The following is a 24,180-nucleotide window of genomic DNA, read 5'->3' as shown; positions in this document are numbered from 1 at the left end:
CCCGGACGAACCAGAGAGAAGAGTGAGTCAGGTCGGAGCCAGGGAAATCGGTTTCCAGGCCCCACAAGCTTAAGCGAAGAGGAAAGAAGGCTCTGGTACCCGAGGGGATTTAGCCGGCATTTGTCCCAACGCTATTTAGACCCGTGAGTCACGAGGGGCCAGTCAAGGGGCTGGATGAGGCCTTAACCCCATTGCTGGTGGAGCAGAGGACCGGACGATAGCCGAGAGGTGCAGCGAGTGGTACCGATCTAGGCTAGGTCCGCCGTAGATCGGAGTCAAAGGAACGGGTAGAGGAAGCCTAGCAGCCTAGGGCCAGCTGGAAAGTTTTACCCCGGGTCACCGGGGATGGGGATTGGGATTGGGGCGGCGTGCATATCTGATATGCACCGGAAAGCCATTCATTCATTGACGGGCCGCGAGGCGACGGCGAGGCGGCCACACCACTACACAGTAGTACGTAGGACGCTAACCTGCCTGGGCAATCCACACGATGTCCGGTCACGAGCCCCGACACTAGGCCGGCTCGGGTTTAGACATCCCGCTAGCCACTACAGGCATGGCCGTCAGCTGACCGGCTGTCTCTTTACACGGCTGGCTTTATGTTTAGTTCCCAGGACTACTGCAAGCCAGGCTCAAGAACGATACTCCGCGTCTTCTGGAAGCTCAAGTGCGGAGTCTCCGCATCTGCTTCATATATGGTCGTGAGCCGCGCCTCATGATGATGCTGGAGGGACGATCCTGGAGACAGCATCGACGATGACGCCATACCTGACGTCTAACGTTGGGCAGTGCGTGTCCAGATCGTCGTCAATAGCCTACCAGCAAAGAGACACAGACCAGTGTTGAACCGACTGACAACGGACTAGTCGTTTACTACGGAGTAGATACTAACTATTTAGATTACCGCGACTGCTGACAAACCCCAGGCTGACCAGGGGCCAACAATCCCCCGCATCCCGGAGAATGAGATATCCAACCCACTCAGTCCAATACCCGCTCCCTGTCATACCAAACATGACTTTATGCAATGCCGGACTGCATGCGCATAGCTGACTAACCTGCACAACCCCAGCCGATCCGATCGCAGCGACTCCATCATATCAATCTTCCCTACACCCTACGTCGCTCAAGTCGCACAACCACCACCACATCCAATGCCTCCGACCAACTAAAATGCCCAAACTCTCCCTCTCCACCCTTCTCACCTCCCTCTTCTACCTCCTCCCCCTGTACCTCTTCGTCATTGCCCCTCTCCTCCGCCAACTCTTCCCCGTAACCACCAACATCTTCGACCCGGACGCCGACCCTCCCGACGCCGAAACCGACATCACCCTCGACCCCGAAATCCTCAGTCTCCCGGACGGAATCATCCCAACATGCCCCGAAGACACCTACCGGGTACACCTCCTCTCCAAGGACCCACTAATCATCTACATTGAAGATTTCCTCTCCGCTGAAGAAGCCGACCACCTCGTGAAGATCAGGTACCCCCCATACACCCCCCCCTCTCAATCCCACCTCACACCACCAATCAACTCCAACCTAACCATCCCCCCCCCTCCCCCAAGCGAACCCAACTACACCCCCTCCATAATCTACAACGGCCAAACCACCCAAATCGACCCCACCACCCGACTCTCCGACCGCGCCCTCCTCCCCCGCGACAACACCGTCCGGTGCCTCGAAGCCCGCGCCTCATCCTTCCAAGGCTGGAAACCCCACCTCTACATCGAACGCATGTGGGCGCAACGCTACAACATCTCGGGCCACTACAAACACCACTTCGACTGGGCCGGCTCCGTCGCCCGCGGCGGCGACCGTCTCAGCACCTTCATGGTCTACCTCAGCGATGACTGCCACGGCGGAGGCACCAATTTCCCACGTCTCAAAATGCCCCGCGGAGACCAGTGGTGTCGGTTTTTGGATTGTGAATTGGCCAAGAATGAGAATGAGAATGTTACGGGGATTACGTTTAAGCCTGTCAAGGGGAATGCGATCTTTTGGGAGAATCTTAGGGCGGATGGGACCGGGTATCCGGAGACCTGGCATGCTGCGTTTCCCGTCACGCGGGGGTTGAAGGTCGGGTTGAATATTTGGAGTTGGTATCAGCCGCCGAGGAGGAGATGAATTCTTTTTCTGTTTTGGGGGGGAGGGGGGGTTGGGTGTTTTTTGTATAACATGTGTACGATATCTGTGTACGGAGTATTATGAACGATATAGCAGGTAGGTTAGCAGATAGGTATGTAGTAGTACGGAGATAGACAATACTATAGTCAGATTGATTGATTGGTTAACATTACTACATAGCAGAACGTAATATAACAGATACATACCCCTCCAACGCCATCGGTACTCCGTTTCTCATCGCATGTCCTCATAATCAAACCAAACGCATACACATGGGTATATATAACCGCCCTGACCTTCACATTTAGCCGCCCACATTCATCCATTGAGTCCAATCATCCCCCAGTGCGCCCGGTCGGCACGCATCGCCGTTCCCGAAGATATCGTCCAGTGGAAGCCCCAGGTCCAGTCCCATCCCTAAGCCCGTCGGGTTGGTGGTGTCGTCCACGCTCAGACCGAATTGTCCGAGATTCGAGGCGGTCGTGGGCACGGTCGCTTCCGCGGGGAAGTTCGGCGGCTGGAAGTTGTAGCCCTGCCACATGAAGTTCTGGTTCGGCAGAGAGACGAGGTCCGGGCTGTTGACGACCTCGCCGTTGGTGCCGGGCGTTGAGGCGTGTGAGCCGGGCGACTGCAGCCGGGAGGCGTTCATTGGCGGTTGGTTAGCCAGACGGTTCGAGATGCTGGGGCCCAGACCGCTGCGGGTTCCGCCCGCGAAGAGAGGGAAGTTTCCGAAGCCGTCCACTGTCGGTGTGGCCGCCGCGAGCGCGCTTACCCCGTTGGCGTCGGCGGTTGACGCCATACCTGGTGCAAACTGACCAGTGACTGGCGCGCCCGTCACATCTTGGAAATGATCATTTTCCAGTGTCGACATCGGTTGCGTTGGATAGGCAAACGGATCGTCCGAGGGGAACATGATAGGCATGAGGTCGGGGAAGTTGTAGTGGTTCGCGAACGCCTGTGCATTGAACGGGTTCGCAGTGGAGGGGTCTCCCGTGGGCAATGATGCCGATACAGGCGATGCTCGGGCCGACGGATTGGTAGTTGCTGTCTCTGAAGGCGTCGACACGGTTTCTGCGGGCGGCTCTGGGGTGGACGGGAACCACGTCGGAGGCTGACTATGACGGGGGTTGGGTGTGCCATTGCGTGCTGTTGTAACGCTGTCGTCCAGGCTCTTGAGCGTGTTGCTGGACTCCGACTTGGTCGATCGGTGCAGCAGTTGGTTTGGAAAGGTGCTGGCCCGCTGCGGTGGCGGCATCCCGGTGGCCGGGATTTTGTTGGCCGTCGCCCGGCCGCCACTAGACGGTGCTGGACGCTTGAGGTTGGCACGAGCGGTAGCGCTCTGTCGGTTCTTAAGCAGCTCGGGCAGATTCTTGAACAGACAGACGAGACTCTGGGAGCAACGGTCCGCAGCCATGCTCTTCTTGGCCAGCCCCGCGAGGGTGGTTTTGCCTTCCATGGCGTCTTTGAGGACACCGTCCTTGGCAGTGGGCGAATCCGGGTTCTCAAGAACAAAGAACAGCAGCGACAGAATGGCAAAATAGGTCGTGTACATGGTGAACCAGAAAGAGCCATTCAACAATCCCCTCTTATGCATGCCCGTGGTGATGTGAACGATGTTCCGGGAGACACTGACACACGCCGCCGCACAGGCGTAGGAACGACGGTCCACCCCGCGAGCCTGCGAGCCGCTGGACACGTAGTGCAGGAAAGGGCGGTACAACATCACCTGAACATGGGCGTAGCTAATCCGCAGCAGTTGCCGGATCCTGAAAAGAACAGTTAGAGAAGATTACAGCCAGAACTGATGGGGTCGACCTACCGCTCAAGTTGTGGGGAGACTTCCGTCCCCGGACGCAGTGCCGCCGGCAGTTCCTCCATCCAAGCCTGGAGATCCCGTTCGATCTCTCGGATCTTGGAATGGCTCACGACGTAGCGTTGGTCCGACCCAGCCCGATGTTGAGCATGCTTCACCGGGTAGATATATTTCACAACCTTAAGGATGATGCTGGATAGCCGGGTATGCGCATTAGCCCCAGCCATAAGAGGTATGTGATCCGCCGGCATGGGCAGAATGCCATCCTTGGTAATGAATTCCGAATCGACCGAAGACGGGTACTCTTGGTCAATGTCGTCGTCGCTCAGCATCAAGGGGAGACCCAGCATCGTGCTCACGTAGACGTCCATCTTACGTATCACCCAGAAGATGCGTTTCCGCAGCTCCTGCTCGAGGGGTGTAAAATGCGCCGTCACTTTGCGGTGCAAGCCCAGTCGCAGGGCGGAACGCAGGGCAATGCCCACGTACGAATAGCAGGTACTCAGTTTAGCGGATGCTTGAAGGAAGAGGACCATGAAACAAATCGCCTGTAGGGAGGTCAAGTCGCGACAATCGGTAATCTCCAAAAGCTGTTGACCAGCCTTGAAGTATTGGAACCTATGTCACATTAGTATTTCTGGGTTCGTCAACCGCCATAGGCGAGAGGGGACACGATGAAGTTACCCTTGGCCAATGGCACCCTCGTATCCAGCGACATCAATCGCACTCATTCCTCCATCCGAAAATAGACAACCGACCGCAATGACAATGTAAAGCAACGGCAAGAACGAGTTTTCTTCGTTGGTGAACTGATCCGGCGGCGTATCGTAAATCCGATCAAACATGGCGTAGAACGAGGGTTCGTGCACGAAGCGCATCAGCGAGCAGCCGTCATCGAATGCATTGTGACACAACCGCCGTGCAACATCCCGCGGCGGCAGGTCGTGGGTAGGGGGCAAGGACGCATCCTGCGGCGACTCCGATACGGCTTTCGGGCTGTCAAACTTGGACTGACTGACCGGTCGCGATCGGATCGTCGGCGGCTGTATGTCGGAAGCGCCTAGCTGCTTGCGCAATCGGCGGATGAAGGTCATGCCCGAGCTGTGGCCGTGGTAATCCCAATGACCCTGGTCGTCCAGATCTAAATAGCCAGAATTATCGACCATCGACTCGAGGAGCGACTCGTCCCCGCAATTTCCATCCGCAGTAGCGTCGGCAGAGCCCGCAATGGCCACGGAACTTCGACGCCGATCGCTGGGGGCTGGGAGCGATGTCGTGGACGGTTGTTGCTGTTGCTGCTGTTTTTCTCGCTTGATGGCCGCCAACATTTGCTCTGTGGCGTGCACATCGAATTGTGGGTCGTCAAGGTTCAGATCAGGGAGCACCACGCGCAGAAGCGCTTCCGCCTTGTGCAAACGGTTCTCAAGAGCCTCGACATATTGAGGGGCGGGGTTGCGACGACGATTTGACGGTTGATCATACGTGCATTCTGTGGAGGCGCTTCAATGAGCAAAAATCTCACATGATCATCGCCAAGATGGACGGTCGCGGCTTACCATAGCTGTAGACAGTGCAATGGGTGCACGGCTGCTTTCCGTCGCACTTGATCTTTTTGCGACGACATTCATCACAAGCGCGCGTCACCCGACGCCTCTTCTGCATCGGAAGAGGATCCTTCACCGGCTTGGGGTCGGCCAGCCCATCATCCTTCTCCAACGGATCATGGCCGGGGGAAGCGTCGTGGTCTTCGTGGGGATAGAAGAAGGAATCGGAGGCGGCCGAGGGGTCGTCCTCGTTCGCATTGTCGGCATGCGCCGGACTGGGAGCGGATGCCATGAGGGAGCGGAAGGAGAGCAGACGATCGATCTCAAGGCGGTCGGCGCAAAGACATGCAAGGGGGTATGAGCAGGATGTGGAACTGATTGATAGGAAGATGAACGAGAGTTGACAGGAGACTAATCCGATCAGCAAGGAGAAATAGCCCGCGTGGCGATCCGACCGTTATCGCAATCTCCACGAGGGTGGAATTGACGCTTCTCACAGGTTCATGGAAGGCTCAACGAGGCGTGGTTAGCAAAAACAGGATTGATCGGGGTGGATCAATCGGAATTCTAGGCAGAGATGATCGAAGAGGATCGTGCTATTCCTTCGTGTTTCCTTTCCGTTTCTTTTTTGTATGTGTAAATCTTGTTTCCTTTTTCTCTGTTTAGTTTTGGGGGGTTCCTTGATCGGGGCGTTGGAGATGACGGAGGAAGAGTTCTGGAGAATGGAGTAAGCCCGAATTAGTCAGAATGGCGTTGCAGGAACCCAATGAGTCAAATGGCGATAGTTCCCTTCCCAGAGCACGGAAATAGTAACCAGGACGGGTAGGAATAAAGATCGCTAATGCACTGCAGCAGGCCTAACCACCGGAGTCGTAAGAACCGGGGATGGCTGTTCAGGCTCTTTTGCTCCGTGCGGCCAAAGTACGAGGGGAAGAGGGGAAGTGGGCGGAATGGGGGGTGATTGGGGGAGGAGGATTTTGGGGGCAGACCAAAGGCAGAGAGGGTGACGAGGAACGGGGGAAATTACATTGGACACCCGCAGGTCGGAGAAAAAGACAACCTTAGTAGGCGCAAATTAACGAGCAGCGATGGATGGCAGACAACGACGACGATGCTGATGCTGATGCTGATGATGATGATGGAGGAAAGAGGAAGAATGAATGGATGGAGACGAAGACGGACAAGACGGGCAGATCCACCGATGCGAAGGATCCAATGCTGGTGTGGCCCAGACCCTGTTTCCGATTGGGGGAGCGCGAAGGCACCAGGGCAGGCCAAGCTGAGGATACTCAGACTAGGTGGATGACGGAGTGATGGATGGGGGAAAATCCAGAAACCCGCGAGAAGGGAAAAAAAAAAAAAATGACCGCGAGGTACGCACGGGAACACCCTAAGGATCAAATTAGAACTACTACTAGTTGCTGTCTGGCCAGCATCCTGAAGGCACGGCGCAGCGACAGAAAAATCGCTCACAATAGGGCTGATCTGGATCCAGCCGGTAGTGACAAGCGGCTGGAAGCGCAACTCAAGGCCTCGATGCCGCTGTTTCGGACCTCCGACACACAGAAAATTTTCTCTCGCGACCGCTGGACTAGCTAGAAAAACGGCCAGCAGTTCGGCGACAAGGCCGACCAGGCCGATCGCTGCCTCGGTTGCAGGAAACAAGCATCACTGCCCACGGTATTTCCGCTGATTCGAGAGTGCCCGGCGGAGGCCCCGACCCATGGAACTGGCTGCAATATCGACGGGCAACAATAAGTTAAATAGCATCCCCGGTGGGGATCGCATGTTCGGCGACGGATTGGACGAGCCCGATGACCCTAAACCGGCCTTGGTCCTGGCCTGCGCTGGTGACTGATTCAGCGACCCAATCCAACAGGCGCATGGTTTTCTGCTCTCTGCGCCCCCTGAATCCACTCCTGTCTCTCGTTTGAGTCTGGCTATCTCATCAGTAAGCTTCCTCGTTCTGTCATCCCTTATTTTGCTTCGCACGTTCGTTCCATCGGGGTGTTGGCCAAGCCATCTCGATCCTCATCGATCCGGACTGGGCTGCAGGTCGAGATAGGGTTATGCCTCGCCTATAGCACGCAACCGTATCGCACGGCGCCGCAAATTCCCCACCAAGGATAGATAGATGCTCAGATACCTTTATATGTAGCAATCGATATCTACTAGATATAGGTGAAGGAGCCGTCGCATCCTCTCCATCTCCACTTCAGCACCTCACTGCAGAGTTGAACGATGCCCTATCTTCTCGTCACTCTCTGTTGCCTGTTCGCCACTCTAGGCTCCTTTCTATTTGGTTACGACTCCGGAGTTATCTCCTCCGTTATCGACCAGGCCTCATTCAAGCATCGTTTCCACAATCCTTCCGATGCAGCGACAGGGGGCATTGTTGCATCGTATAATGGTTCGGACAATCCCGACGGCTAGATCGCTTGGATTAACCACTCCGTCTGACATGATTTGACTTCTGCAGGGGGTGCCATCTTAGGCTCGGTCTTCGTCTCCTACCTCTCCGATCCGTGGGGGAGGAGGCCTGTTCTCTTCACCGGCGGTCTGCTCGCTAGCTTAGGGGCCGCGCTGCAAGCTGGCGCTGTCAACGTGGCCATGCTCATTGCGGGCCGTTTAGTCGCTGGTCTTGCTGTTGGATTGATGTCAGCGATCATCCCGGTCTACTGTGTATGTATCCCTATAGCACACCTCATTAGATCCATCGACTGCAGCCGACTCTGACCGTTATTCAAGAGTGAGCTGTCCCCTCCCCGTATCCGTGGCTTCTTGGGCTCAATGCAGCAATGGATGATCGGTCTCGGAGTTGTTGTCGCTGTAGGTGAAACCCAATCCAAGTAGCTCGCTCCTGGTCACTGACCGGGTGCCTTTAGCAATGGGTGGGATATGGTTGCTCTCTTCGTACAGGGAACTTCACCTGGAGTTTCCCCTTGGCATTCCAAGCAGTTCCCGCCATCATGCTTAGCTGTGGCGTCTGGTTTCTACCCGAATCCCCTCGCTGGCTCATTGAAAAGGGCGATCCAGGTGCTGGCCGGGCTGTCTTAGATCGCCTACACCAAGTCCCAGGACAGACTAATGCTCAACTAGTCGACTCCGAGTTCACGCAGATCTGCGACAGTATTGCCGAGGAACAGCGTCTGGCCATTCACTCCTGGCGTCAGCTTTTGTTCACACAGCCCAGTTGGCGTCATCGTGTGCTGCTTGCCTGTGGCATGCAAGCCTTCACGCAGTGCTCAGGCACAAATGTGCTTCAGAACTATAATCCAGGCTTGTACCAATCCTTGGGCTTGTCGCAGTCAACCTCGCTTATCATACAGGGCATCTGGGGGGCATTGGCCCAGTTTTGGAACACCGTCTTCATCCTCTTCATCGACCGCGTTGACCGTCGCAAGCTTCTCATTCCGTCGTTGCTAGGCATGGGCGCCACGATGTGCGTGGAAGCCATCTTGGGGCAGGTGTACAGTAATTTTGAGGGCGCGGACTCATCGAACCACCATGCTGTCCGCGCCGCCATTGCCATGTTTTTCGTTTTTTCGCTCTTTTATACCAGTCTGGGACTCATCTCCTGGATCTATCAATCCGAGATTTTCCCCACTGCTATCCGCGCCCGAGGCTCCTCTGTGGCGACTGCCACCAATTGGAGCCTAAATTTGATATTCGCTCAGTGTACGCCGATTGCACAGTCACAAATGCAATTCAGATATTTCTATTGTTTTGCGGCGTTCAACTGGGCTGCAGCAATCATTGTCTGGGCGGTGTACCCAGAGACTGCCGGCAAGTCACTCGAGGAAATTGAAGGTATTTTCACCAAAGATCTTCTGGAGTCTGCTCATGACGCAGATCACCATCAACCGACGCTGCCGAGCGCCGATGCCAAGGGTACCTTGATGGTCATTAGCACACCAGATAGCAGTTATGCTTCAGAAATTTGAGTGGAGGGCCAATATTGCCTTAACCGGCCCGTGAGAAAGATTTATCATAATATATAACCGAATATTCTCATATCACGAAAAACGATACATTCCCTTGTCCATCCATGGAGAGGAAACTGGACAACCGTAAGCCACGAAAGATTGATAATGAAGGACAGGTAGTCTTGTCATGTCTCATCAGGGGTATATTGGGAGAATAACATGAAGCTGATGGCAAAAGGGAAAGCATGAGTTTAACAATGCTGTTACACAGTAGTTGCTCGTAGGGTCTTGAACACGCGTGCAGAAAGGGGACGGGAAAACGTGTGAATCAAGATAAGAGAACAAGAAGATCTTTGAGTACGAAGGCTGCAGTATTATGCATGACGGGACTTCTTCCCAAGAGCAAACGAATAGAGAGCAAATCCAGGTAATCAGGCTCATTGACCATGCAGGGAGGGCATCACATAATTAGTGAGAGGCGCACTTAGTATCTCTTGCCGCAAGTCACCCTCCCAAAGCGAAACGGAGGGTATGCTGGGGTCTAATGTCAAGCAGGAAAAAAGAAAGTAGTTCACATTCATCCAGCTATCGAAGCTGAGCCGTTTGGCTACTTTGAGCATTCGTCCTGCGAACCACGGCCGACCGTAAGGTGTCTGTGCGGTCGGGGAATATTGCGTAAAGTCGGGCGAGCCACTATGAAGCAGTGAATAGCGTATCGTGTCAGGGATCTTAATCGATGCATCATCACACTCGAGCATTATCTGCAGCAATGCCTCAACTGAACCGCTCATTTTCACTTCGCTATCCAAGACAGCCTGCTCCAAGCCCCTGAGAAAGGCCTCGCTACACAGAACGGAGCCCCGGTAATCCCACAAGCCAGCATTAAGCATGATTAACGCAACCAACCGTGCAACAAATTGCTTGCGGTTTCCTGATGCTGTGAAGCGCAGTCCCGGAGGCGATGCGAGTATCTGATATAACAAGGATTTCTGTCGGAAGGCGGTTAGGCGCACTGGCGCCGTAGCCAAGTCAAGGTCTTTGAGCTGGTGGATAGCGAGCTGCTCACAACGTTTAAGGAAGTCAATAAATTCGTTGCACTGATCTTGGATTTCTTCCAACGGGGAGAGTGGATGACGGTCGGTAAAGGATGTAGTATACGGCACAATCCCTGGAGCAGACACCGGGTACGGATCGATCCGTTCGGCATAAGGCGCCGTTCTTTGCGATGTGGCTGGAGGGTCATATTCGAAGAAAAAGCTAGGTCCCTCAGTTTCATAGCCCGAGAGAATGTAATCTTGCCAATTGATCAGCATTCCTAGTCGTGTGTTCTCAAAGGCAGATGGGCCTCCACGGACGCGAATCATCTCTCTTGCAGCTCGCATATGAAGCCAGCTAATTTGCTTGTGGCCCGGACGAGGGTCGAAGTCTTCAAGCCCTGCAGCGCTGAGACAGGCTATAATTGCTTCATCGGAAACATCACCTGGGTTCCGTTCCCTATGCTCCCTAAGCATGGTAATTGCGCGATCACGATGAACCAGAGCGGTTTCATCGGGCTCCTCATCGCGAACCCACACCCAGGTGTTGGCAGCGTGGACAAGAATTGTATTCTGAAACGCCACCGGACCTTTCATGCCTTCGGGGACAAAGACTGCCGTATACCAGTTGTGCGCCTTAGGTGACCGAAAATGAGTACCATACGAGCAAGCAGGCATTTCGTTGACATAGAAGTCAAAGAGTCTCTGGCCTTCAAGGTCCAGCTCGAGTGGCAGGCTGTTGAAGGGATCGGTACGTGCGGCGCTTAGAATCGATTTGGGTGATAGCATCATAGCGCCTGGTGATGTCGGAGCAGACGACGATGGTGTCAGAGCACTGGTGTCTGAGTTGCTGCTCTGAGACAGGGAATAGGCCATTGAAGGATTTGAAGACGAATAGAATACCTGACTTCGGAACGGTGTTTCTCCGTGTGTCAACTGAAAGACAGGATCAGATACTGGAAGGACCTTGTCCTCTATTGCAGGAGTATCCACGGTCTTCTTCAGCTCCGGTTGCTCTTGTAAGTAGTCTGGAGGGTACTCAGCATTGTGTCGTTGCACGTGGGCCCCGAATGCACGCGATTTATCACTATCGCGAAAGTCCATCTGTCGAGTTACATTTGTATACTTGGCCTTATCAATACCCTTTTTTGGCGGCCCTGGCCTTTGTTCTAGACCCCGGCTTTGCGATGCGCTTTCTCCAGTTTCAGCACCGGACTGTCCTGCGGCGTGACGCTTTTGACGCATATATTCCTGCATAACATGACGCTTTACTTTTGTCAAAGTACTCCGACTGTTGTCAGAAGCGTCGATGAATTGCCACTGTGTTTGCGATGACCCTTCCGTGGACTTCTTTCCATCTGCATTGCTCGGTTCATCTGGCATTGTTACGACTTCGGTTGAGATGACTGGGACGTAAAGAGAAAGAGACGTTGCTTCGACGAAAGATCTCCGGTCGGTGGGGCAATAGGCGGTACCTATTATGGTATGGGGTAATGATGGCTTAAGCTTCCCATTCACCAGGTGGGATGGCAGAATGATGAGGTTGTCACTGTCAAAATATCCGAGGCTTCTCTCCGATTAGTCAAAGGCCCATTCTATCGAGCTTCTGATCTTGGAAAATCAAATTTGGCAGCGACTCAGTTGGTGAGGGATACAGACGCATGAGCAGATAGCAAATGGATTGATTGCGCGCTACTCTGGTGATGGTGCGGTGAAGGGATCTAGCGTTATCCGACAAGACGTTTTTCTTAATTTGGAAACCCAGCGATCGACACAAAATGCCTGTGTCAAATGGAGACACAAAATGGTGGCTGGTGATATGCAGAACAATATACAGCCTGCCTGCAGATTAACTATCCGACGGTTAGCTTGATGACAAAAGTGTCTGAACTAGATTGATAAGGTTCAGCACAATGTTCTAAAAATAACTCACGATAAGAAGAGGGGGGAATAATATAGAATTATAGGGGTGTTCATGAGCCAATAGTGTTGGTTGTGTGTACGGAGTAGACGAAGAGGATTGTGCTCTAAGCCATGCGGACCGCGGGGCGTCTGAAGATAAATCTAGCATCAAGGACGTGTAGCCCTGAAAGCAGAGCTTCAGGTTCCCTGAATCGGAATTGAGCCTGCGCTGCTCCACTGAACTTAATCACCTAATCAGAAGCACCTTTGTGGTCGGAACCTTGGATCAGGAAATCGGGGCCTCAATTGGAAGCCCATGAAGTGTGTCCCGTGTCCCCACCAGGTCGCCTGTTTTACCCCCAACTGTGAAACCCCAATGCAGGGAAATGGGGGCCGCAATGCAGAAAGACGGCAATGCTGCAGCCTTGCGGCAACGGATGATCGCGTACGGAGTACGGAGTAGTTCAATCAACTCAGCCTTTCCGACTTAAATGAACAATAACAATGGCGTGCGGAGTTGGCTCACGATCAATGAGGGTGAAGATTGGCTTTGACTTGCTTACTGGGACGAAAGTTGTTTCCCCTGCTATTTTCCTAATCCTTTAACCGGGCTCGTGGGCGGCTGCTAGCGCGGCTTATCGTCGGAGGTGATTTGCACGATATCCGGACGATCCCACCCGGCACTGCACCCTGACGAAGTCATCACTTCATTGTAGTTGCACTTCGTGCCTAAATGCAAGACAAGCGAGCTGTAACGATCAACAATGCCCATGGTTATTTGTGGACTTTTTGATATACTATGAAAAGACTCACTCTTACTGGACCTTGTCCTATTGCTATCTAGGCAGTGAATGAGACATGTTGCTTTTAGCGTACGTCCCCGGAAAGGGTGGAGAATCCATTGGCGGAGAATCCGGGTGCGAATGAGAGGATATGGAAATACAGGAAAGTTGTTGTTGAAGATGAAGCAAGAGGGGTGTCAGCAGCTAACCAGAACTTGTGATGGGAGCCTTGGCTGCCTGAAAGCCTTCCCAAAAGCTCTATGATGTATACTTGGCCATGGATTCGTGGCTATTGAGACGAGTCACATGCTACTTTCCTAGTTTTCAAGTTGATGCATTTTCGATATCTTCACCCCCATTTTTTCGTTGGACTTTAGTCGGACCAGTATTCCTACTTTCAGTTGAGATCCCTTATTGTCTCGACCAGCTACGTCATCGAAGTATTGAAAAAATCTCGGGACTACGGAGTACTACGAAGAACAACGCCATCCAAATCCTAGGTATAAGTGGTACTTAAGGAAACGTTTCGAGGTCACTGATACCCATACTACTACGGAGTACTAGTCACGCAGATATATATTGTCACCCTTGAAAGGAGGATAGCTTAAATACTATAGAGAATAGAGACTGCATCGGTAAGTTGTATAAGGACACTATCTACATATGGCAGCAAACTGCCTTTCTTAGAGCATTCATCAACCTCAAGACCCATTTGCAGGGGAGGTAAGATAACTTATTGGAAAGCTTGCGGCAGGGACCGACGGAGATAAGACACACCGCCTTCATGGTAAGTCCGACGCAGAAGCTGCCAAATCCTCTCCAGAATTCCATCTCCGCGTCACCAAGCGCGCTTCCGCCAGCTTTGAGTCTCAGACACGTGTCTATTTATGGAGATATTCATCTATTGAGAAGTTATCTTCCAATAACTGGTAACCACTTTACTCTGCGCTTTCCACGGTAGCGCGACACCGCTGCCTACAGGAACACGCAGTCGATTCAGCCGACCGACCGTTTCGCTTCTTTCTCCGAACTCCGCCGCAATCGCGACTTTTACAACAGCTCGATCATCAACAAAGGGAATATTCCCCACGGTCGCCTAGTCACGCTTTGGCTTGAGGCACTTTATTTTTCCAAGCTCTGGGGCCTATAATATGATCTTATACGTGACCGAAACGATTTCCATCATTTAAGTTGCCGGCCTCGCGAGGCGCTCCTATTCGGATCGCGGACGAATATCAATACACGCCGAATTTTTGTGCTTGAACACGATCAGGAGGGATTACGTGGGTTTTCCACTAAAGAGGTGCATTGGGGCCTTAGAAGGTCGCCGGAAGTGTCCCTGTGATGGCTGGGAATACGCAGGTGTCTGCTGACCAGAGCCGGGCGAATGGCCGCGTTGACAATCAAGGGCCAGTAAACCCGTACGAAACAGACCCCGACCTCCTGCCAAATGATGACCTTTTCCTCGCCCGGAGTGTGAGTTACGGCCGCTATGCGCCTCGTGATACCGACTTCAAGCCTCGCTACGATCATTGGTGCGAGCCAGATCCTGAGGTGACCTCGTATTGGGAAGGCATTGTGAAAGAATTGTGTACGGCAGAAAATTCTCTGAATGTCTCCGGGAATAGGGAGGTTTTCGCTGCTGGCAGCGTAATCATCCGGGTTGATCGTGAACCAGCAGTCGGTGCAGCAGCCGAAAAGTACTCGTGTGCTAATGCGAATGAATTGAGTGCTGCCAGGAAGGCAGAGGATACACTCAAGGAAATGAGCATCGCTGTGCCGGTCATATACTTCTGTGGGACAATAGATGGGAAGAACGTCACTGTGGAGTCTAGAATCCCTGGGGTCACTCTAGAGGTAGCCTGGAGATACCTCACTAATGAGCAGATTGACAAGTTCAAACAGCAGTGTCGTCGCATATCGCAGCGCCTGGGGGTCATCGACACTCCTCCTGACCACCCTTCCTACGTTTGCAGTGGGCTTAACGCACAATCGTCACCCGATGCCCTAGAACCGGAGAAGAACATACTGTTCCGCGAAAGGAAGGTGGACGAAAAGATTTGTCTGGTCCACAATAATTTGGTGCCGTCAAACGTTATTGTGAGCGATGATAAGGTACTCGGGATCACTGGTTGGAGACAAAGCGGGTACTTCGGATTTGAACGAGCCGACGAGATACATCGACGCTTTAGGATACTAGTGGCATCCGCAATCCATGGAGACAAGTCCACCGATCTACGAGCGTGGTCTGACCTCTATGAGGGTCTGGATGTTGTGGATGAGGACGGGTCTGCAGAAAAGCAAGACACTCCAGTCCCCCGAGTCAAGACCGAACCTTCCAACCCGAATCTGGATAAGGTTCCTCTCGATGAAGAGGAATCCAAGCCTGCACTCTCCCAACTTGACGGCCCAACTGGAGATCATCCTACCCTCAAAAATGTTGCTAGTCTCAAGAACAGAGGGTCCTCAAGAGCGTCGTCGTCTGATCGCTCCTCTCCTGCTACATCCACGAAGCCGGGTGCGGTCAGAAAATCGGCCACTGCTGCAACCAAGAAAGGCACTGGGAGAAAGTCAACAGCCAAGAAGCGAAAAATAAATGACCTCGACAGTGAGGTTGTATATGGCCGTCGCTCGAACACTCCAGCTTCGGGTCGCGCTAGCAAGGCCGCCGGGAATAAAAAGCGAAATTCTGCGTCCGTGGCAAACTCGCCAGGCCCGGATAACAGAAGGAAGAGTAGTAAGAACACCGAAGTGGAGGACGTCGAGGAGGAGGAAGAGGAGGAAGAAGAAGACGAATCAGACAGCAATGAGGTGTTCTGCATCTGCCGCAAGCCTGATAACCATACATGGATGATCGGATGTGATGGAGGATGCGAGGATTGGTTCCATGGGAAGTGTGTTAACATCGACCCGAGAGATGCCGATCTCATTGACAAGTATATCTGTGAGTCTTTTACACTCCTTGGTATTTCCATGCACTAACACTGTCCAGGCCCGAACTGTAAAGAGGAAGGGAAGGGATGGACAACGTGGAAACCGATGTGCCGGCTAAATGAATGCCGAAAACCCGCCAGAGTCAACCTGAGCAACCCTAGCAAATATTGTTCTGACGAACATGGCAGGGAGTTCATGCTCCAACGAACCAGGCATCTTCTGGGCACTGGACTGAAAGGCCAGAAGGGAACTTCAGCCGGCCGATTAACCAATGGCATCCATTCCAGCGAAGGAAATAGCCCCGTGCATGGCGATGGGACTGCAACTCCGGATAGACAAGAGCCCGACGATCTTGGCAGCCGAGGTGGTGTCCTAACAGCAGGCGATCTGAAAGCCGTGGTCATGGGTGTCAGCTCTGCCAGAGAATTCCGCAAACTAGGCGAAAGCATTATTTCCATTCCTACCGAAGAGGACAACACAAACACCGACGCGAAAACGAAGAGCGGCAAGAAGCTTGGCCTGGACTTCGACGTGGAATGGCTCACATACACGCCCGACGAAGCCTCCAAGATAGAAAAGATACGCAAACAACGCGATGACCTGCTTCACCGCAAAGAGATGCTCCGAGCCAGGAACACATTCATGACCCTCGTTCGCCAGCGATCCAAGGCCATCCTGGAACATCTCAAACAGACCGATCCCAAGGGCGGATGGAAAGACATCTGCGGTTTCGACACCCGCCTCTCCTGGTCTGACGAGGAATTCGACGAATGGCGCTTATCCGAAGCCGGCGCCAAAGCGCTAGAAGACGGCTCACCCGAAGCCCTAGCATCCAGCTATCCCGACGCGATGGACGCCGACGGCGACACCGCGATGGATGACACGAAAGACGAACTTGAGACCCTATCCCGAGGCGTCTGCATGAAGAAACGCTGCGAGAGACACAAGCAATGGCTCAAAGTCCAACAACAAGACGCTCATTTCGAGGAGAACACACTCGCCCTGGATCTCAGCAAATGCGAGAAAGAGGCGCAAACGGTGGTCGAGCGAGCCGTTCTCAGAATGTGGGCTGAATCCGACAACGCGCAGATCGGTGGCCAGTAACATCCTCAACCCCCCCCAAAAATAAAGAGAAGAAAGGATGAAGGAAAGTCTCAACCCGCGCAAACAGTCTTTTTTTTTCAACCTTTGGCCCCACCCATACATACATACATACATATCCCCATGCCTACTTGTGATTTCTTTACGCCCTGTGAACAATTGACTTGAGCTTGACTTGGTTGATACCCAATTGTTATTTATCCGGAAAAAGCAGGATTCTGAACTGGAGTTAGTTAGCCGATATGGCGGCGGTTTTTGGTGTCTGCAAAAAGTTGGAATGGGGTGGGTGCATGATTGCATGATAGACGGGTGTCTTCAACTTGAGAGGGTTTGTGTTTGCATTCAATTCTCGATGTTTTAGTAGAATTCAAGATTTAATCTGCGAATACCGGACTGAGTATACTGAGATCAATCACCACACCCCATAAAGTAACCCCAGTATTCACCGCATCCCTTCCAAAACACACCACCTCCCAACATGCCCACCCACCCGATTCTTAATCACCTCCACGACCGAAACCCGTCCCACACTCGATATCAAAAGATGGGTATCAACCCCCTGATCCAACGTTCTCATCAACAGACTCGGAAACAACGATACATCACCCCCATGTCCCCGAAACGCAGAATAAATCCCATCGCCTTGCGCAATCTGCGCCAGCGACCCGGTATACCTTCCGGGTGTAGTAGACTGGGCCGTCAGAGTTCCCAAACCACTAGTATTCACTAACATGACTGAGAATCTTGAAAGGTGCATTCGAGTCAGCTGTGTCAAGGTCCGTAATACGGATGTGAGCATTGCTGCTCCTCTGACGGCGTTGGACGCCCGGATGACGCCCTCGGCGAGGGTGTCGAGGCCTGCGATGATGATGAGGGTTGGATGTGATGGTGATGATGGGGATGGGGATGGGGTGGGGCCTATGGAGTCGGAGATCAGGTTGATTGCGCCTGCGGCGGCTTGGAAGTCGTAGACGGGGAAGATTTCGACGGAGTCGAGTTGTGAGATTGCCTCGTCTCGGGAGAGGGTGGGGTGGTGGGAGGCGTTGAGTAGAGATGCGAGGAGGCGTTTTGGGGCAAAGGCGTTGAAGGTGATCGGGTGGATTATGTATGTTTTGGTGGGGGTGTTTGTTGAGTGGCAGTGGCGGAGATGGGTGGTGAGGAGGTGTCGGGGGAGCTGGGGTGCTTGGTTAGTATTGTACTGGTGTGAGGGATGATGTTTGAGGGAGAAGGGGGGGATGGGGTAGGGTCTGCTGCTAATTGTGTTTGGTTTGACATCTGGGCGTATCCGGGACTCGTGGATGCTACGCCGCACGACGGTGGTGAGAGAAGCGGAGAAAGCAGCTGCTTACCTGGCCGATGTACTCGTCGTCCTCGCAGTCCTCCTTTTGTATGTCTCTGAGCCGAGAGAACCCAATCACAGTACCGCTTCTGAATACCCCCGCTGGATTATCCTGGAGGCCATTTCTCACATCATCTAAGAGGTTCCAGTCTCGCGTCACAGTGTGTGACTGATTTTGTTCAAGTCCTGGACTCTCGGCTGCTGAAGGACCATGAGATAGCAAGGTGTGAGCTAGGATTGGAACAGCAGGCTCAGCTACTTCTGTATAAGGAGGAAGAGGCATGTTGCGGTGCACTGCATAGATCCTGAAGTCAAGAAAACGCGTGGCTCGGGAGCGTGTCTGTTCCACCTGCACCTGCTTGTAACGTCAATCAAAGATAAATGGAAAGTTCGCCCAGTGACTTGCTCACTATAGTCAGTCAAGGTTCAGTTAAGTTGGTGTACATTATGACCGGATAAGTTATCCTGGATCAAAGTCTGGTTGTGGTGGAATGTATACAAAGTGTGGAGAAGTCAATGTGACATGAACGGCAGAGGCCGGTTGACAACCCAACCCGCCGTTTCTAACCGTTTTCATCATGTAAAGGTTTTGAAAACTGTTCTGAGGTTAACGAAAAGTTATCTATCGTATTCATCTACGATTTTGGAAGTAAGACAATCCAAGGCAAGAATTGGCAAAGTTCTTATTGATGGTCTGATATTATCACGTGACTATGATGTCATTTGATGTCTTTACTAGTGTAATGACAGTCGCCCCAAGCCTGAGAGTTTTGGAATAATTTGGGCGAACAAAGTTCTGGTGAACGAGATCTCGGAATAGCACTGAAGAGGAAATTATGTACATGCTGTCTACAGACATTTAGGCTTCCACTTTAGTCACACTCGTGACAATAGTATAGAAGCTTACTAGAGATAATCGTACATTGTTCGTCGTGAGATAGCCCTTTGAGCATCTTCACTTGTCAATGTCTTGGTCCAGGCGCAGTGTCCATCATGGACCCATCCACTGTTGTTCAATACATCGCCTAGGACAGGGGACAATTCTGAGCGCAGAGCTTCCGAGTCATAATCAGACGTATGGAACTCGACGAGACTGGCTCTGTCCCCCAGGTCTTTGACAGCGTGCGCAACAAGTGAATAACCTGTAGTGATCTCCATCCACGGATCGCTGGGGTCCATAGAGCCTCTTTGCTCCAGCTCCGTGGTCTTATCAGTTGGAGAAGGGGCAAGCTGAATGCTGAATGACCTTAAGTTCGTCATCATTTCAAGGGCATCCAATACTTGCTGGACATGATTATAGGTTGGAAATACTGCCGTATATCTGAGCGACGTCAAAGACATAAACGAGCGGAGAAAAGGTATAGTATCTGAGAATGTCCGCCTGGCAGCCACGGTCCCCCACATAGTGAACAGGGAGGGGATCTGAAAAAGGAAATACTCATAGTGATGGTACGCTTTGAGTGAGGAGGACTCGTTGAAGTCCAAGGAGGACCATGCCCGAGCGTCCAGCAGACCGGCCGATTGCTTGGTTAAGGCTAAAGGAGGATCACAGACGCGCGATGCCTGTTCTAACTGTAGAATCTGGAAGGGCACCTCGAATGCCCAACTGTGTTCTTCCAGAATCGGCGTCTCCAGCATCGCAGCCAGGAACGGAGGGGGTGCAATCACAGTGATCCGCAGCGGATCGAGACAATTGAGGACCTGGCGCCACCAGAAAGGATCCTCTCGATTATCGGCGGAATCCATCCCCTTAGCCACGATGGACATTACATAGCGACCAAGGTTTAACCTTGAGATGAACGAGAGAAAACCCGCAACATCCTTGATATTGAAGCATGCGTGAGCAAAGAGCTGCGGCCTCACTAGCTCCAGAAGTCGCCAAGAGGTGCGCGAGAGACTCTTTAGATCCCTACTTCTGGACGCGGTGAGACGCGTACAAGGGGTTCGGTGGACCTTGGCCAGAGAAGGAGGTAAAGACGAGAGATCGGAGATGATCTGATCCAGAAGCTCAGCCGGGAGGGTGTTCAAGGACATTGTTCAAGTGGGCTAGGAGCGAGATTGTGTTCCAATTTTCCATATTGCGGAGACCGCAAAAGTCATAATATGCATGATAAGCCAATTGATTGAAGCCTCAATGCCAATCTCTAGCGATGTACTTACTCCGTTCTCCGTACCAGGGGGTGTGAACTGTGATGGCGTGGTGACCTTCGGGAAGAGGTTTCGTTGTCAAGTGCCGGGGCCCCCCCACCTTGACTCACGTGACAACGACTGGGGAGACCAGGGATCCATAAAGAGGGGAAACTGTGACTGGATGGTCTGACAAGCCAAAATGCGATAGCAATTATTGCCTAGGTGATGGGAGACTGGCAGTCAATACCTCACGTTTCGATCGCATGAGATGCCATCAGGTGCTCGTGTATGTATGCCCCGACTCAGGTCACTTTTTGACAGGACTCGAAGGTATAGATCCAGGCCTGGAAGATGTGGAGCTGCCTTAGTCTCCCCCCGCAACTACTTCTGCATTGGCCTTGATTAGGAATTTGACAGCAGCAGCAGGCTAGCAGCAGCCACATCGCCAGCCATCTGTTACTCACTACCGAGTAGATAAGAAAACCATTGTTGGGTAGATCAACTACTAGTTCCCTGCTAGACTTTACACAGTACGCTTGCTCTGTGCCACCAAATCCCTAAACCCCAAAGCGGATTGGAGGATGAGTCAGGACTTATACATCCAACGTTCAAACAGGCCGCCCCACCGGCAACTTTCTTGCCGATCAATGCTTCCGCCTTCCTGCATGCGCCCATGGCTCATTATTGTTCGTTGAGGGTTGATTTATACTGTACAAGGGTCACTGGCCTTTCAAGTGATGGCCGCATCAATGGGGACGGGTAGCCTTGACGGATCATGTAACACACAAGACCACTAGGCCTGATGTTCAAGGACCTAGTAGCCAATGTTCGGGTCTGCGAAATCGGTCCCAGGATGTGGAGAGACTTGGAGAGCGGTGGGGCAAAGACAGACCGGAGAGCAGGATGGACAAGATCCGGGCATTTCGCTTGTTGAGAACCGAGGGAGTCGCTTGCCCCCATCTCTCCCTTCTTCTTAACAAACCCGAGTCTCTCCTTGTCATCTTCCTCTACCCAGCCTCCGAATTAGGTACGTCTTTTCATGCAACAGACGAGAAATCGAATGCAACCTAACTCTCAATCGCATTCCTGTATAGGACCTAAAGCATATTCTGTCGTCATGGCCCCTCAACTCCACCGTAACCCCCCTTTCCGTGCTGAGCACCTGGGCTCTCTCCTCCGGACGGAGGAGCTCCTGAAGGCCAAGACTGGCTTCGAGAAGGGCGAAGTTTCCGAGTCCGATCTCCTTGCTATCGAGAACAAGGATGTGAAGGAGGTTGCAGAGACCCAGAAGAAGCTGGGCTATGCCGCTATCTCGGATGGAGAGTACCGCCGACACAGTAAGCTGAGCCCTCACGCATGATACTAGCTATTCAGTGCTGACCTTGTCGTCTGCAACAGTGTTCTGGGGTACCTTCTTCCCCGGACTTGAGGGGTTCAAAGAGGTGCGCGAGGTCGACGCCGATGTCTTCCGCCCCTACGCCCCCGATATTGCGGCTTTCCTCGAGGCAGGCCACAAGCCTGGTGAGACCGTCATCTGCACCGGCAAGATCAAGCACGTTGGCAGTACCTATGTCAACGAGTTCAAATACTTGGCCAGCGTTGTTCCCCCAGAAGAGGTCAAGAACCTTAAGATCACCCTTGCTGCTCCTAACTGGTACCACTTGCGGTACAAGGAGGGCAACGCCTACCCGAAGGACGTGTACAGCTCCGACGAGGAGTACTTTGGTGACATTGCCAAGGCAGTCCAGGCCGAGTTGCAGGAGCTGTATGACGTTGGCTGCAGGAACGTCCAGTTTGATGACCCCAACCTTGCTTGTAAGTCTGCCAGTTCACAGGTAATCATTCCTACAAGTCCATGTAGTCTGACTGCAATCGACAGACTTCTGCTCCGAAAAGATGCTTGCTGGCTGGAAGGAGGATCCTCTGAACGTGCGCTCCGCCGATGAGACCTTCGAGCAGTACATCAAGCTGTACAACGACAGCATCTCCAAGCGCCCTGCCGATATGCACGTTGGTGTGCACCTTTGCCGTGGTAACTTTGTCGGTAGCCGTCACTTCTCCGAGGGTGGTTATGATCGTATCGCCACCAAGCTCTTCAAGGAGCTTAACGTCGACACCTACTACCTTGAGTATGATACCCCTCGTGCTGGTGGGTTCGAGCCCCTCAAGGAGCTCCCCACGAACAAGAATGTGATTCTGGGCGTTGTGACCAGCAAGTTCGCCAAGCTCGAGGACAAGGAGGAGATGAAGAAGCGTGTCTACGACGCTGCCAAGTTCATCGCCGAGGGTAACAACATCTCTCTCGAGCAAGCCCTTAACCAGGTCGGTGTCAGCCCCCAGTGTGGCTTTGCCAGTCACAGAGAGGGCAATGCCATTGACCGCGATGGCATGATTGCCAAGCTGAAGCTTGTGCGTGAGATCGCCAACGATATCTGGCCGGGCCAGTTGTAAGATACCCGTCGTGATGGCCGCGACCTTAACCCTGCCGATTCAACAACGCGTGGGAGGATGAACGAATGTGACGAATTTTGCGATTAGAATACCAGTTATTTAACATATGGGTCGGATGTATAATGATAGAAATTTCAAGTTATATAATTGAAAATCATAGACCATGGGTGCCGAGGTCATTATATAGTTCATCCTAACGAGTACCTTGGAGTCCTACACCTTGGACATCAACCACAAAGTCCCACCCGATCAGCCACTGAAGGCAGATCACCCATACCAAAAAACGTTATAGATTCCTCCATAGACAGAACAATAAACACCCAACACACACATAACCAATCCATTCCCAACCAACGTACACCCCCTCCCCTCCAACCCCCATACCCATCAACACAACCATGCCCTTCCCCCTAATCACTCCGCCGGACCAAGAATACTACTCTCCTTAATCGCCGACCGTTTATGCGTATGAGCATTCTCGATCTACCTCCACATCAACACCCATCCCTCATCCAAATACCCCCTATCCAATCTATATGATATATAGCATCAGAATGTACGCACCTCATACCGCGGCATCTCATCCGATGCTTCCACGTTCCGCCCCGTCATTGTACCCGGTTGCGTGCGGACTTCGCGGATGGTTCCGATTGCTTCGGCGGTTTTGGAGTCGGGGCCTGGGTGGTGTGAGATTGTTGGTTTCAAGTGATGATGGATTGGTGGATTTGTATGTACAGGGAGGATGAGGGGGGGTGGGGAGGAGAAGGGGATGGGGGAACGCACCGCCGATGGGCTTGTAGCGGACTGTGTCGCCTGTTGCGTAGTCGGGCATTTTTGCGAGGGTTTGGGTGGTTGTTTGTTTGGTTGGGGGTGATTTGCAGTGTATAGTGGAGTATTACATAGAAGATTTAGGTGACTTGGGTATCAAGACAAGGGAAGAGAGATTTGGCCTACTGATATCTACTAAGCCATCTATTTATGCTTCCCAGTTACAGTTTCTCTAGTGCCAATGGTGTCAGATTGATGCTATTAGACGAGGAGGTGGAATCCATGGGAAAGAGGGAGTGGCGGAGGCATGTGCTTAGAGCTTATTGTAT

The 24,180-nt window shown here is 52.6% G+C and overlaps 9 protein-coding genes across 9 annotated transcripts; 4 read left to right on the top strand and 5 right to left on the bottom strand.

Moving 5' to 3' along the window:
- Positions 1 to 1,173: 1,173 nt before the first annotated feature.
- Positions 1,174 to 2,127, top strand: BO80DRAFT_354195 (oxidoreductase, 2OG-Fe(II) oxygenase family; the record flags this gene model as incomplete). Its single annotated transcript, XM_025715691.1, has 2 exons — positions 1,174 to 1,484; positions 1,569 to 2,127. 2 exons carry the CDS (start codon positions 1,174 to 1,176, stop codon positions 2,125 to 2,127), a joined length of 870 nt encoding a protein of 289 aa, XP_025576078.1.
- A 304-nt stretch (positions 2,128 to 2,431) lies between these two features.
- On the bottom strand, positions 2,432 to 5,776 carry BO80DRAFT_353888 (putative C6 transcription factor (Mut3); the record flags this gene model as incomplete). Its single annotated transcript, XM_025715679.1, has 4 exons — positions 2,432 to 3,893; positions 3,947 to 4,558; positions 4,625 to 5,429; positions 5,497 to 5,776. The coding sequence occupies 4 exons, from the start codon at positions 5,774 to 5,776 to the stop codon at positions 2,432 to 2,434; spliced, it is 3,159 nt and encodes a 1,052-aa protein (XP_025576077.1).
- Positions 5,773 to 6,812, bottom strand: BO80DRAFT_405618 (uncharacterized protein; the record flags this gene model as incomplete). Its single annotated transcript, XM_025717723.1, has 2 exons — positions 5,773 to 6,199; positions 6,512 to 6,812. Coding segments are annotated over 2 exons (449 nt in total), but the record flags the coding sequence as incomplete, so codon positions are not given.
- Positions 6,813 to 7,725: 913 nt separating this feature from the next.
- Positions 7,726 to 9,428, top strand: BO80DRAFT_434295 (sugar porter family MFS transporter; the record flags this gene model as incomplete). Its single annotated transcript, XM_025720862.1, has 4 exons — positions 7,726 to 7,894; positions 7,964 to 8,166; positions 8,233 to 8,313; positions 8,370 to 9,428. The coding sequence occupies 4 exons, from the start codon at positions 7,726 to 7,728 to the stop codon at positions 9,426 to 9,428; spliced, it is 1,512 nt and encodes a 503-aa protein (XP_025576075.1).
- A 419-nt stretch (positions 9,429 to 9,847) lies between these two features.
- Positions 9,848 to 11,827, bottom strand: BO80DRAFT_434294 (sigma-70 region 2 family protein; the record flags this gene model as incomplete). Its single annotated transcript, XM_025720861.1, has 1 exon — positions 9,848 to 11,827. One exon carries the CDS (start codon positions 11,825 to 11,827, stop codon positions 9,848 to 9,850), a length of 1,980 nt encoding a protein of 659 aa, XP_025576074.1.
- A 2,146-nt stretch (positions 11,828 to 13,973) lies between these two features.
- Positions 13,974 to 17,522, top strand: BO80DRAFT_501660 (putative PHD transcription factor). The gene is made up of 2 exons (XM_025724293.1): positions 13,974 to 16,072; positions 16,121 to 17,522. The coding sequence occupies exons 1-2, from the start codon at positions 14,473 to 14,475 to the stop codon at positions 17,164 to 17,166; spliced, it is 2,646 nt and encodes an 881-aa protein (XP_025576073.1). The 5' UTR covers positions 13,974 to 14,472; the 3' UTR covers positions 17,167 to 17,522.
- An 83-nt stretch (positions 17,523 to 17,605) lies between these two features.
- BO80DRAFT_454747 (uncharacterized protein) lies at positions 17,606 to 20,536 on the bottom strand (the record flags this gene model as incomplete). Its single annotated transcript, XM_025722080.1, has 3 exons — positions 17,606 to 18,337; positions 18,513 to 18,763; positions 19,462 to 20,536. 3 exons carry the CDS (start codon positions 20,534 to 20,536, stop codon positions 17,606 to 17,608), a joined length of 2,058 nt encoding a protein of 685 aa, XP_025576072.1.
- Positions 20,537 to 21,749: 1,213 nt separating this feature from the next.
- Positions 21,750 to 23,083, top strand: BO80DRAFT_354193 (cobalamin-independent methionine synthase II family protein; the record flags this gene model as incomplete). The annotated part of the gene is made up of 3 exons (XM_025715690.1): positions 21,750 to 21,969; positions 22,031 to 22,447; positions 22,512 to 23,083. The coding sequence occupies 3 exons, from the start codon at positions 21,750 to 21,752 to the stop codon at positions 23,081 to 23,083; spliced, it is 1,209 nt and encodes a 402-aa protein (XP_025576071.1).
- A 414-nt stretch (positions 23,084 to 23,497) lies between these two features.
- BO80DRAFT_473587 (DUF2945 domain-containing protein) lies at positions 23,498 to 23,968 on the bottom strand (the record flags this gene model as incomplete). Its single annotated transcript, XM_025723169.1, has 3 exons — positions 23,867 to 23,968; positions 23,648 to 23,760; positions 23,498 to 23,566 (listed from the first exon to the last, which is right to left on the bottom strand). The coding sequence occupies exons 1-3, from the start codon at positions 23,913 to 23,915 to the stop codon at positions 23,498 to 23,500; spliced, it is 231 nt and encodes a 76-aa protein (XP_025576070.1). The 5' UTR covers positions 23,916 to 23,968.
- Positions 23,969 to 24,180: the final 212 nt, after the last annotated feature.

The sequence above is a fragment of the Aspergillus ibericus genome (assembly GCF_003184845.1).
Source record: "Aspergillus ibericus CBS 121593 unplaced genomic scaffold BO80scaffold_16, whole genome shotgun sequence".
Taxonomy (NCBI): Eukaryota; Fungi; Ascomycota; class Eurotiomycetes; order Eurotiales; family Aspergillaceae; genus Aspergillus; species Aspergillus ibericus.
The sequence above is the reverse complement of the archived record's forward strand: the minus strand, read 5'-3'. Positions and strand labels throughout refer to the sequence as shown.

What these genes read in the sequence shown, in the direction of transcription:
- BO80DRAFT_501660 (XM_025724293.1), top strand. Translation starts at nt 14,473, where the DNA reads ATGGCTGGGAATACGCAGGTGTCTGCTGACCAGAGCCGGGCGAATGGC. An exon ending in TCTCATTGACAAGTATATCT is followed by an intron (nt 16,073 to 16,120) that starts GTGAGTCTTTTA and finishes AACACTGTCCAG; the next exon opens with GCCCGAACTGTAAAGAGGAA.